General features: G+C 39.4%; 1 protein-coding gene and 1 non-coding gene across 6 annotated transcripts in view; one reads left to right on the top strand and one right to left on the bottom strand.

Moving 5' to 3' along the window:
- Positions 1-251: 251 nt before the first annotated feature.
- Positions 252-13,688, top strand: part of BCAR3 (BCAR3 adaptor protein, NSP family member) — a 91,060-nt gene continuing 77,623 nt past the window's right edge. The window contains exons 1-2 of one of the 5 annotated variants that reach the window (XM_041421465.1): positions 252-377; positions 8,490-8,588. Coding sequence is in view for 2 of the 5 variants with exons in the window: in XM_041421467.1 (XP_041277401.1) it covers positions 8,638-8,656 (19 nt within the window). In the remaining 3 variants the exon portion in view is untranslated. Of the gene's footprint in view, positions 378-8,415; positions 8,657-13,688 lie in introns of those variants that run through there. The other 4 variants (XM_041421463.1, XM_041421464.1, XM_041421467.1 and 1 more) reach the window with 4 other exon arrangements.
- Positions 445-530, bottom strand: TRNAR-UCU. Its single transcript is given in 2 exon segments — positions 445-480; positions 494-530. It is a non-coding gene; the product is annotated as a tRNA-Arg (tRNA).

The raw sequence follows: 13,688 nt of genomic DNA, 5'->3' as shown, positions 1-13,688 counted from the left end.
GCCGGGGCAGCGGGAGCAGAGCGCTTCTCCCGCTGCCTGAGGGCGAAGGGCCAGGGGAGCAGGCGCAGAGCGCTTCTCCCGCTGCCTGAGGGCGAAGGGCCGGGGCAGCGGGAGCAGAGCGCTTCTCCCGTTGCCTGAGGGCGGAGAGGCCATGAGGGGAAGGAGAGCACAGCCCTTCTGCTGCTCCGCCTCCTCGCTGGCGGCGAGGAAGCTTCGTGTCTCCGGGCCGAGAGGACACGGCAGGTTTGGTCGATGGCGGCTGTCGCCGCCCGCTTCCATCGTTCCCCAGACCGCCAGGCAGGGCGGGAGGCGGGCCCGGAGAGCCTCGCTGACGAGAGAAGGGCCAGGCCGGCGTATCGGATACCTGCGGCGGTGAGGTAAGGGACAGGGGAGCGCGGGGGGTGGGGGAAATGTATAAAAATAATAAAAGAAAAAGAGAAGACACGACTCCGCCGGGACTCGAACCCGGAACCTTTGAATCCCTTCAACCCTCTAGAAGTCCAATGCGCTATCCATTGCGCCACGGAGCCACCTGTTGGAATCTTCGTACACCATCTATAGAGCCTGCGCGCGCCGTCACGCGATAGCTTCGAATGCTTCGGCTTTTTTGTTTTTTCTTTTTATTCAATTTTATTTTTTTTTGAGCAGCATGAATAGAGTTAGTCGTACACAAGTAACGAGTCTCGCGCAAACGAGTCTCGCGGCAGCCCTGCGTGCTGCCTGAGCGCTGCCCCCAGCCCGGGTGGAGCCCACGGCTTCCAGTGCAGCACTCGCCACCGGGCTGCGTCCTCATTTCTGAGGGAAGACCGACTTCATCAGTGATCACTATAAAATATTTGTCGTCATCCCACTCTGTCATCCTTATGCTCGAGGGATATAATTATAATCCACAATTGGCCTTGTATTGAGGAACTCTTCCTCCAGACGTCCATAAATGCTCAGTAGCACCTTCCAAAAGAGATTTTCCATAAAAGCTGTCATTCTAGCCTGAAACAAGTCTGCGATACTATTTTTAAAATAATGAATAGGCATAACAGAAACCCCAAGAGACAAGAGTATGAGGTATTCTTTCTTTAACCTTGCAAGTGGAGCCTGTTGGCCTGCTGCTGGGGAGGGCCGCCGGGCTGCCGGCACCGGCCCCTGGAGGGCTCCGGGGCCTGTGCTGTAAAACTTCGAGACTCTCGTGCTATAGATTATTTATTATCATTTAAAAGTACAGGTATCCATGAGAGTGGAGAAAAACATGGAAATAAGCACGGCCTAAAATCTGAGGAACAAGGAAGTTAATCACAGCGATGTGAAATAAACTGACTCGGATCCACAATTGCCGAGGTATTGCAGCCAGGGCTGAGATAGCGAGTGTAATGAATAACCGAGGTGACTCAGGCACGCCGGCAGCCCTGTGATTCCCAGGAAGCTGAGTGCTGTGCCTGTGGCCAGCAGTAAGCCAGAGCTCTCGAGCTGCCTGATGACTGAATAGCTCCTGCAATGCTGCCCAGAAAAGGAGGTTGCTGGAAGGGTTCAGCACTTACAGCAAGTACCAAATTGGGGGTACAACCCCCAAGCTAAGAGACTGTTGTTAAGCCAGAACATTTGTAAACAAACCAAGAATCACTAAGCTGTACAAGATTCAGAGCAGGTCTGGTAAAATTTGCAAGCTCTGGGTCTTGCCACAATTGTTCTGTTATGGACAGAACTCTTCATAGTGCTCCTGATAAAGGAATGCAAATCTGGAAAATTTGACTCCTTAAAGCCCTGTATGGTGGAAAAGAAACAGAAGTCTTGTTTTTAAGAACTGAGCTGATCTTCAGAATAAGCTTGTTTGTGCAATTCAAATAAACCTCTTGTAAGTAACTAAGAATAACTGGAAACATCTTGTAGTTTCTGGACACCTGGGCATGTTCGTTGTGGGGTGCAGTGAGTCTTAGTGCACCACCAGTGGGATCTGGTAGTGTGGCACCTTTTTTGTCACAATATTGGTTCTGAGACTCTGGTATTTTTGTTGTGGATAGTTGGCTTATAAAGGTAGGTAAAGGCTGCTTCCATTCATGCGGGAGGACTGACTAGGGAAACGTTAGGAATTTTTCTAGATATGTTTCAAAATATTCAAGTCGTCTTGCTTTTTTATTCTGTAGTAGTCCCGGTGCAAAGTCCACCTTTGCGTTTGGACAGCAGATGGAGCTACTGCATGAGAAACAGGGCAGCTCACGGGTCGTGAACTTACGGAATGTGGTCAGAGGCAAAAACCACAGATCTGATTTACCTTTGCTGGCGTGCATACCCTGATCCGTCCTTTGGACTTTCCCTCTTCTGGGACTGTCTGAAGTCCACTTCTGTTGCAAGCTGGCTTTCATTTCAGCTCCTCTTCATGTCCTTTATCAAGGAGCAGAAGTTACTTGGAACAGAGTTGTGCTGGGTTTAGTTACCAGCACTCAGAGAAATTTTGCTAAGCTCAATGACATCCCATTTTGCTAATTTTTAAAGAGAGGAGAAAGTGAGGTAGGTATACCTTGACACAAGACAGGAAATTAATCAATGGAGGCAAAAAATATTATCATCATCAATTGATTAAAATAAATGTAGACATTCTTTATGAAGTTAAAGTGATCTTTGAGAGACTTTTCACAACATGGTTTTCAACATTAACTTCAGTTAATGTACTGTAGTGCTATGTACTGTATATCCAAGTACTTTTGGTAAGATTTGAGCTTTAAAATGAATTAAAATGGCAATTTCCAAATTTGTAGGGCTTCTACAGATGTTTGTTGGGAGTACCACCACCTTTCTCTAAGAACAAGTGTGATTAATACACTTTTTGAAAAGAGTCAGAGAAGACTGTCATGTACAGATTACCTAAATTGGACCCTTACACCATCTCTACGTTTCAGGGAGGATTATTACAACCTGTTGCTCTGATGATTCATCTCTATAGTGCAGCAAGAGAAAGCACTCTTCAAACTGGCAGGAAAAAATGCTGGGATGCACAAGGTCTGAGGATAGTGGACAGAACTCTTTTAGGGAGGGTTTCTTTTGGTAATTGACAATTTGATTTTTTTTTTTTAATTTGTTCTTAATGTGAAGATAAATGCTCTGCATTGTAGATGCTTCTGCATCTCTGCCTTTTCCTCAGGGAAGGCTGTAATTGCCATGTGACTGTCGGCATATTGGAGAATTTGTTTGTCAGGCTGCCAGCAGGAAGCTGTTAAGAACCTCTTCCAATTCCCTTATTTATGGGTGTTGTTGGCCTAATGCATGTTCTGTCCTCTTGAATATGTTTGGGTAGACGGGAGAAGTTCCCAGGAGCAATGCCTTTGAGAAGTTGGGGGCACATGATCAGTTATACCAAATCATCCCTACAGGGGGTTATGATGTTAATTCTGTGTAGTTCTATTAACAGATCAGGTGCTGCAAAGCCATTTACTTCAAGAGTGCTCCCTGATGGTGCCAAACCTGAGCAGTCATATGGCATCTCTTGGAGCACTGCAACAGGACTTTTGGAGAAGTCCCAGCTAGTGTCTCTGGCCGAAAGTGGAGTACATCTGACTTACAGAGAAATGGGAGTCTATTTCAAGACAATTTCAATGTTTGCAGTGTTTTCTGTTGTTAATTTGATCTGTTTTTTTTCACGTCGGCAGAATTCCCAAATTCTAACCCTGGGTTTGTCTTGGCCCTGAAGCATGGCAAGGCAAGCCATTCACATTTTCTTGTAGGGTGATATCCAGCTGCAGGATTTTAGCTCCATAATACTTCTATGGAACTGACAACTATTCAATCAGTATCCATAGCCTTTTAACTGTTTGAGCACATTCTTCACGTTTCTCACTGCTATTCTTTTCCTCCAATGTGAAGGTGGTGTGACTGAGCACCGGACCCTGCACAGGCACAGTTGTGCAGAGAAGATGCTCAGCAGCTCTTGGTTAACACACAATGAACAAGGAAGATCATAAAGCACCTCTGCTACAAAGGTGCTTGATGGTGCTACAAAAGAGAAATCACCTGTGGATTCTCTGTCTCCTTTGAGCAAAAAGATGTCACTAGAAGGACATCACTGCTGCCTTAGGCCTCTTGTACCCCTGCATTCTATCTACCAAAAGGGAAACAAATCTTTTCCCATTTCACAAATTACAGAAAGATCAGAGTGACTTCTTGTGAAAATGAGCATTCTCTTGTACACAGGTAGAAATCTGAAATTATTTTTATAGTAAGATAAAAACTCAGGGGCTTTTTTCTGATATAATTGCTACTAGAGTATAGATCAGGGATGCACAGGAGCTAGGGAGCTAACTGAGAAAAAGGAGCTGTGTCAGGAGATCAGCAGGCTTTGTACCATCAGGAAAAAAGGAGAGATGAACAGAAATGAGATGGAGAGCATTGTTACTTTTGGCAATAGAAGAGAAGGCTCCTTCTCTGCCTGCAGAAGTGCAACCACAGAACAAATGTGGTGCCCTGGGAAAAGATGAGGATGAGCAAGGGCCATTGGGGGAGGCATCAGAGCCAGATGAACCTCAGCCAAACATCAACAAGAAAAGACAGCTGATAGGCACTGGAGATTCCCATCTCTAGGGACTGGAAACATTCATCTGCTACACTGATGGGATGTTTTGGGATGTTTGCTGAGTGCCAGGACCCAGGATACTTCAGAGAGACTTTCAAGGCTTGTCTGGTCGTTAGAGTTTTGCTCCTTTCTGAGTCTGCATGGGCATCAAAGACATATCAGGAGGGACAGTGAAGCTGTGGGGCTGGGGCTGAAGGTTACAAGGGCCCAAGTCCTTTCAGTAAACCAGAAGAGGCTGGGATAGGAAAGAAGACATCCTGAGGAAGGGTTATTGTAATCTAAAGAGAAGTGATGATGCAGGGTCAGTGAAGAGGTGTCCTTAAGATAGGGGAGGATCTCACTCTTGCTCTGTGAAAACAGCAGAACTGAGGGCCTATACTAAGTGCCAGTACGTAAATGCTCACAGCATGGGAAAAAGCAGAAGGAATTTGAAGTTTGTGCACAGTTGGAAAACTAAGATGTCACGAGAAATAGAATAGCAGTTACTTGAAATCTCTACTTTAGGTATTACTTTCTTAGTAATTGCTAACCTTTTAAAATTCAATTTTATGGTATCAAATAGTTTTATAAAAGAAGATTGATTGCAGAATTCTACTTGTAGGTAGACTGACTCATGGTTAAATGACTTGGTCAAATATGTCTGCCAGTCCATAGCACAGCCAGCTCAGCTCTGACTTAACTATCTGGAGTTCTACTACAATCTTCTTTTTCTTATTTTCCATCCATCAAATTGTATAATGAGTGTGACTATGTAATGCAGCTAGACTACTATTTTCAGAACTGTCAATCTGCCAAATTTATTGCTAGTTGCAATAGACTATGCTCATTATTTGACCCAGATTTACCATCATACTGGCCAAGTTAAAGTCTGGCTAATTTGTATTACAGCTGGAAGACTTCATTTACCATGTGTTGAAGATAATAGATGTATGAAAGGAAAGTGAAAACAGGAAAGTTAGTTCATACACCAAGTATATTAAAATTTGTTCTTGAGAATCTTTGACTACGTGAATAGGCAGCTGCATCTTATACTGGTATGCTCTAATATTAGTTTGATCAGTGCTTCAGGACTGACAAATGTAAAAAAAAAAAAGCTTTGTGTCTGTAAGCACAGTAAATTTGTTTTGGAAGTCATTTAGATATTGTGTAAGTGAATGCCATGTTGCAATCTTGCACTAAGGCCAAAAGCAGAACACCGAGCTCAGACTCTGCACTTTTGTAATCTATCGGCACAACTTTTCCCTCTTTTAACAGCCATAGTGCAAGCACACTGAACTAGCAAGTGATTTTTGTAGCTAATCCTAGAATAGTCTTTGCTCCATATTCTCCTTCCAATTTTTGTCTCATAAAACCAGTCATGGAAGTTAATGCAACTTATCACCCAGCAGAAGTTACAGTATGAAGAAACAAAAAGCTGCACATCAAAGAGTCTTCTGTGCAGACAGAGCAGACAAAAGACTTCTTTGTGATGAATGTGCAGCGTTAGCTCTGCCACTCTAAATCAGCAGTGAATTTTCTTCAGTTCTAGCATTGAAGTAAAAGAATGTCCTTTGTTCTTGTAGGGGGTTTACTTTCATTTCCAAATTGCTGTCAGGCAGTAAGCATCGACTTAACACACAAAATTAATTTCCTGTGTTCAGAATTGCGATATATTTTTACAGAGGTGTATCTTGGTTTATACAAATTAGTAATAGGTACCAGTTATTCCTGCAGTGAAGTGAAACAAGCAGCTTCCACAGTCAGTGATGCCTGGAAGTCATAGGAATCACTGCTAACAAGACCCCTTATTTTTTGCCACACCCTCCACAGACATAATGTTATTTTTGTTTGTTGTTATTATTGCCATATATTACTGTAGTTAATTTTGTAAATACCTGAGTATTTACAATCACTAGGGTTTGGAATCTAGGCAAATGGTATGAAAGAGCCAAAAGAAATACCATCACAGCTCCCATCCAAAATTACAGACATTAGGGTAGACATTTATACCCAGATGCAGGATGTAAATTGTGTAATTGCTGCAAAATTATCACTTGCTTTTGTTAGTACTGTGATGACAAGATATTCCTTTGTGTTTCTAAAAAGGGGAATATGGCTTCTTAATTTACCTTGAAGGACTAATTGTATTTGCAGGTAGTTCGGAAGGGAAATAGGCCCTTTTTGTATTTAGTATTAATTGTTATGTAATTGGTATTTGGTACATAGAGGCCTTGTGCTTTTTGACTGAAAGATTTGCATCAAGTTCGACAGCAAAGCAGTTATCTGCTCAAGATAGTTGTGTGTTTTATGTTACCAATAAGAATGAGAAAGAGTGAAGTAGCATTTGGTGAAAGTGTGAGAAATTCTATCTCTAGACAGGCTGACAAGTAACTTTAACACTGGGTTAAAATGGAATGATGGAGTATGGCAGAGAAGTTACTTTAGAATCCTAAGAAAATCTGAGAGTGTAAGTGAGAAAAAAGAAAGGGCAAAGGCGAAACTAAAGACCTGGCTTATGGAGAATGAGAGTAGTGGTGATGGTGCTAATAAAACTTTGTTAAGGGGCTGGCTGTGGGTAGAGATTGTTTTTCAGGGTCTTCACTTCTGCAGTGTAGAATGGGTTTAGAGTGAGTGTGCAGCTAAAACACGATAGAACATGATTAAATCAGTTCCCCAGGTGTATTAATTTCTTTCTTCATAAAATCAAAAATTCAGCTTTTTTTTGCTATCTCTGTGTTGGTAAATCTTTTGTGACATACATCTGACATGGGAATTTACAAGTACAAGCCATATACAGTTTAACTTTAATATACTTAAATAAATGGCAGAATCATTGGTTTTCAGCTCATGAATTTTAACACTTCTGATGTGATACGTCTCTTCCTTTGTGTTATATCTAAAAGCAAATTAGTGACCTGTTGATTTGCATCATTAGATACGGGTTTGTTAAGGTCCCAGTAAAGAAGATAGACTGTAAAGTACTGCTTAAAACACCATTTGTCGTGGCTAACACTGTAAAGAAAAAGAATAGTATAGGTAGTTTTATTTCCTTCCAGATGCTGAGTTGTGTAGTATTGAACAGGTCCCAAATCAGAGCTCAGCACACTGGGCAGATCATGTCCAGGGAAAGGGCATCTGACATTTTGGTTTTTTGAGCTCTTACGGGATTTTCTTAAGACAATTCTATTTCTCATGTCTGCTGTCAAACAGAAAGTCACTTCCCTTAAGGGCTGTTTGTTGCACTTTTAGAAGAAGACAAGACACAGTGTAATGAGCAGTATGGAGTGAGAGACACCTGTGGGTCCCTCTCCTCCAGGGTCTGCATGAGCACAGCTCCTATGGCCGTCACTGATCCCTCATGCAGGCGGCAGCAGCACTCCGGGAGGGAACAGCCCTGGGAGAAAGAGCCGCACCGTGACGCAGTTAGTCTAGTGTTTTCAGGGCAGATATACAGCCTGGGTGGGTGGGGAGTGATCCTAACTGGAACTTTTAAGTAACTTCCATATCATCATCATCATCATCATCACAATTAATGCTAATACTACTATAATAATATATTATAAAATATAGTGTGATGCCTGAAATAGATAAGTTTACCTCTCCCTGTTAGTTTGTTGAACTGTGGACTGATGGTGGGTGTTTTTGAGCTTGTGCATAATTTTACATTGACATGAATGAATTCATTTTGTTGGGGGCAGGGGGGTGGTGATGTCTGGATTTTCTCTTTCTTCCAGTTTATAAATAAACTTTTTTACAATATTTTTCTAATAATAAATATTTTTTAAAGAAGTAGTCTGCAAAACTCTCAGCTGAAAGTAGGAACTTCTGTGTTTCATAATGGCTCACTGGCAAATAGATGGCACATTTTTCACCTAGTAGAAAAGTAAAAATAATAATTAAAATTAAAGTGTGAAAAAGCTTACTCAACACAGTATTCAACTTCTCCTTGATTTAGGGGGAAAAACATCCAACTGCTCAGTTATCGTCCCTGTGATTCATCAGCTGCTGTCTCCTGGGCAGGTCTGACTGCTGATTGGGCATGGAACTTCTCAAGGTGTGTCTTTGTCAAGAAGCTTTTGCATTTTAAGAGCACACAGTAGACCATGATAGCCTCCTGCTATGGTAAGAACTGTTGTATGTCTATTTATTAACCTGTACAGTCTTACTATTTGAAACAGTGCTTGGTGGTTAGTAACAAATGATTAAGTGTGTTAGCAGATGTTTCCAAATCAACTTTTTGTAGGTTTAAAACCTGGAAAGATTTTAATTTTGGACCTTAATTGTGACAGCTATTGCTCAGTATGCTAGTAGTGATTTTTAAATTCTGAATTAAAGTAACTGTGAATATATAATAGTGAGGAGTATTGTCAAATCCAGAGAGAATTAGGTTAAAATATTTTTTGTAATATTGTAATATTTTGAGAGAGAAACATTTATAATATTTGAGGTGGTTTATATTTTTTATAAAAACTGTATGTGTCAATTATTTTCAAGTTAAGTAATACAAGGGAACTTTCTTCTCATGTTGCATTATCTTCAGGGCAATTTTATTTTTTCAGAGTTATGAATTGGCTTTATTTTTTTCTAATTTTTTTGTGAATTTATCAATCTAAATTATTTGGAAGATAAAATTAATCTGATTTTCACATATCTTTTCAGTTGACTTTGAAAAAATAAGGGAGAATCCTGAGGGAAAATACAGGGATATATTAGAAACATTTTTACTTTGTAATTGATAGGTTTATGACAGCTTAATTATCAAATAAAAAGATGCAATCACAGGGATTGAAAAAATTTGAAACATGCTACATAGACAAGTTTGCATGTAAATGTCTGTGATCCATTTCTTCTGGAGGATGGCAGAAAAGGCTGGGGAAAACAGCAGCTGTAATACCCAGCAGTGTAATGTCTGCTCTCCTCCTTCACAGCAGCACTGCTCAGAGCTCAGTGCACATGACTGTACTTGTTTCAGCTCTTGGAAAAATGTTGCAGTCATGGCACAAGCACCAACTTCTTTGTGAGGGATCATACCTAGTAAAAGGAGAGTTTCATTTTAATATTACCTAAGTGAAAAAATAATTTTAGGATATAATACATAACTGAAAACAAAGAACCTTTAAGGATATATTATTTAAAGAGATATTTAAGAAGTAACTTTTTCACCAAACTATCAAAAACCACAAGGGTTTTGTAGATATTTAGACAGAAGTTCCTTGCTATTGAATTATATGGATTGGGTTCTAGTGCCTTGGCATATTTCTTGGTTTTAAAAGGTTTTGTGCTTTAGAATAGAAGGATTCTTTGTTTATGTACTTGAGGAGTGTCTTCACAGTTAGTAAAGTTAAAGTGGTTTTTTTCTCAGAATTTTAACTCTGTGCACCAGTCAACACAAGAGGTGCCGAAATGCTGGTAAATTAGTGCCATTTACATATTACACTTTTTCTGAACATGGTTGTTTTGATCTCTCCCCGCCTTTTCTTGTTTGCATATTTACCTCTGTGATACTGTAATATCAGAATACCTTTCTTTCTAGATGTTCTTATAATGACACCAAACATATTCTTCTCACCAGCAGCTGGCACCATCAAAGAAAGATTTTTCAGTGTGCAAATAAACTTAGCTAAACCAGCAATTTATGCAATTTATGTCACGTTCTTGTCTTGCTTGTGCTGGCTTTAGTTCTATGTGCAGGGGTCAGAGACTGGTTTCTATTTCTATGTGCCATGCTATCAGCAAAGGAGGAAATGATGAAAGCATTTCAAAGAACTTTGAAATGCTTTCATCATTTATGAGCAAGACCCTCATGGTGCAATTAATTTAACCATTGCCTTATTTGGGTGATATTTTTGTCTGTGCTGAAGCTTTAAGGATCCATGTGTGTTCTACACACCAAGCTCATTCCTCAGTCTTGCAGCCAGTGTGCTGCAACACAAGAACCAAAGTGCAAGTACTATAGATAAAGGCAGGTGTGCTTCATGAGGTTAGAAATTTGATTTCAAGAAATGAGATGTCATGATGCTTGGATGGCAAAATTATAAGATACTCTGAATTACATACTTTTATGTGGGTTTTGCTTTCAAAAGATGAAGCATGTCATACCTTAGAGTCCCACTGCTGAATTACCACACTGTATTTCTAGAGTTGGGTGTAGTTCACCAACCAGCTAGAGAAAGATACATGTATCTGGCTGCTAAAGAATACTCTCAGACAGTATTTGTCTGATTGGAGTCCAGGAGAATCACTCAGCAGTTCACAATCATTGTAACAGTGGATCACATTAGTGTCTGCTGTGTGCATGTCCATTCAGTCAGGTGTTTGTAAAAGAGCAAACACTTATTTGTGTCTTCCCCTTTGGCCACATGCAGTAATAAACTGAGTTCAAACAGCAAACTGCTAATCTAAATTCTTGAAAACAGCATTAATTTCATGCCCATAACTTTTTCTATTTGTCCCAGCAGCTGAGTGCAATCACCAGTGCCAGTGTTTGGACACTCAGATCTGATTTGTTGCACTGAAGTTCCACATCTCAGTGCATTATTGGTTCCTGCAGTAAATGGCACTTACAAACTGTGCAAGGATTGTGTAATCCTTTGCAATGGATTATATGATTTGAATTATAATTAGATGTACTCTTTTTGTCACATAAAAGGGTTTCTGAAAAAAGGAAAATTAGTCAGTGTTGGAGTCTTTTCTGTATATTTTTAATGAAAGCCTGTCACTTTATTTGATGGATTTATTCAGATTAGTGCTGCTTTCTTAACTGTGTCTAATCTCATTTGATTTAAGCATCATGGAATAATAAAAAAATCAATGTAGCATAGGTTTGTTTTGAAATCAAGCAGGGGGCTAGCAAATCAGTAAACACCAGTTCATCATGTTTAATTAGCTAACAGGAATTAAGTAAACCATTAAACAGGATCTTAACAAACAAATTGGATGTAGGCTTATTAATTGATAGTGAAACTCTGGTATGAAAACTGAAAACTTTAAATCTGACTGTTTTCCTTTACGCAGAAATTACAAAACAGTTTGTGTAATTTTAGTAGCTCCTTCAATAAATGTGAAGCATTTCTTTTAGTCCCCTTCCACCAACCTATGAAGTTGAAAAGATTAATATTTGTCTCAATCTTTGGATCATTTGCAGAATTAAAAGAACATAAACAACTCAGAAATTCCTTTACATGTCAATATATCAAATGCAAATATGTGAACTGTGCAGTGTTAGAGCAGTGACCTCCAACCAGACTCTAAGTCAAGAATTTCTGTTTCCAAGGCCTCTCATTCTTGCTGAGTATTTTCCTGGCATAATGTATGGATCTTTTGTGATGTGTCGTTTGCTGGAGAATGAATGGAGGCCCTCTGGCTCATTTATCCTACTCTCTCACTTGGGATTTGAATTATTGTGCTAGAAAAGAATGTCTAGCGCTCTCACTTTCAACTCTAATCCCCTCATCATTAAGCTTGCTGTAGCAGTTCCCTGCTGCATAACTATTTTCTCAGCTATAAAGCCTAATGATGGTTTTGAAGAGTAACTAAGATTTACAGGATATTGTATGCTTGTGCTTCTGAAGCTCTCCATCATGAATATATTATATCTTAGAAAGAGAAAAAATACCTCTATTTTGAGTCACTTTATTTCACTTCCTCCATACAACTTTTCTCAGTTTGGTTTGTCTCTTATTGTACTGTCCTTGTCTCAAACAGTTGAAATTAGGGCCAGCTGATACCTTGTCATAACACTGACATAAAAGCTGTAGTAGACTGAAAAGCACTGTGGATTGTTTTGGTTGGGTTTACTGGGGCATGGGGAGTTTGTTGATTAGTTTGGTTTAAAAAAAATACTTACTTTGTCTGCAGGCAGATACCATTTAAGAAGAAAAATATTATTATTAAATATGTCTGTCTTGATATCCAAGTTAAGGTAATTATTACTTACTATAAGATAATTTGGGATTTTTTTTTCATTACAATTCTCCAATATTAGTGCTTTTTTCTTACCCTACATCACAACTTCTCAGAATATTAACAATTCTTTTCAAATTGCATACCTCTGCTGTTAATTTTCCCTTAAAACTTGCCAAAATAAAGCTATTAAGAAAAAATGCCTTGAGGACAGCATCACTTTACAGGAATTCAGTCAGAAGACAACACACTGACTGATGCAATTCGACTATGGAATTTTTTTTTTATTAATGGAGAGAAAAATTACGTACTTAGAAAATAGAAACCTATTATCTAGGCAACTCTTGATCTACTCCTAGAGCTATTAACATGTTTACAGACTCTTCCCTAGTGAAACTGCACTATTGCTTATGTAACAGTAAGGGGAAAAAAAACAAACAAGGAAAATTTTAGTCATTCTCACGTGTCAGCTTTTTTCTCTAATCATGTTTTACTGCAGGCTTTCAGCTATTTATTTTGGTCTGTGTTAGATTCCTGTTCTCCATTCTCTTTACTGTCCCTACTTACTTCAACTTAAAATTTTCTTGATGTCTTTTCATCTGACTGGTTTTAGCCACTGCTTTTCTTCCTCTTTACTGCATCTCGTGTTTATCTGTCTGTGTCTTTCTTATTAATACCAAGTTTTCCCTACTTTTTTGAAAATTAGAAGGATTCTCTAGAAGTGGAATCCATGAAACTGTAAGAGGAAAAGTGAAAAGCTAAAGGACAAGATAACTTGAGGAGCAGGATAAAATAGAATTGTTTAGTTTTACCAAGAGAGAGAACAACTTTAAAAAAAAACTGCAATAAAATTTTAAAATATCAGAATTAGCAAAAGTGGTCTAGGAAATGAATCATATTACTTTGCTCATGAAATTTGGGGACCATCAATAGGTGCAGTGCTCTTAACAGTTGTTCCACTGGTTTCTGTGTGCCAGTTCTGTACACCCACCCATGCCCAGTCATGTCATTAGAACTGAGAGCAGAACATTTCCATATAATGTTTAGTATCATATGGAAATATTCCTTTATATTGTAGCTTAATTGAGAGACTTTCACATAGTTCTCTCAACTGCACACTTTAGTACAATGACTACTGTGTTACAGATTGGTGCACTTCCTTCATCAAATTTCTAGATTTATCAGTGTGACTTTTAAAATTAACATAGGTACATATGCTGATAGACTGCAGGTTTTACAGTACTGTGCTGTT

Source organism: Onychostruthus taczanowskii, unplaced genomic scaffold (genome assembly GCF_017590055.1).
Source record: "Onychostruthus taczanowskii isolate IOZ18803 unplaced genomic scaffold, ASM1759005v1 scaffold7, whole genome shotgun sequence".
In the NCBI taxonomy this organism is placed as follows: Eukaryota; Metazoa; Chordata; class Aves; order Passeriformes; family Passeridae; genus Onychostruthus; species Onychostruthus taczanowskii.
This window is presented reverse-complemented; position numbering and strand designations above follow the sequence as displayed.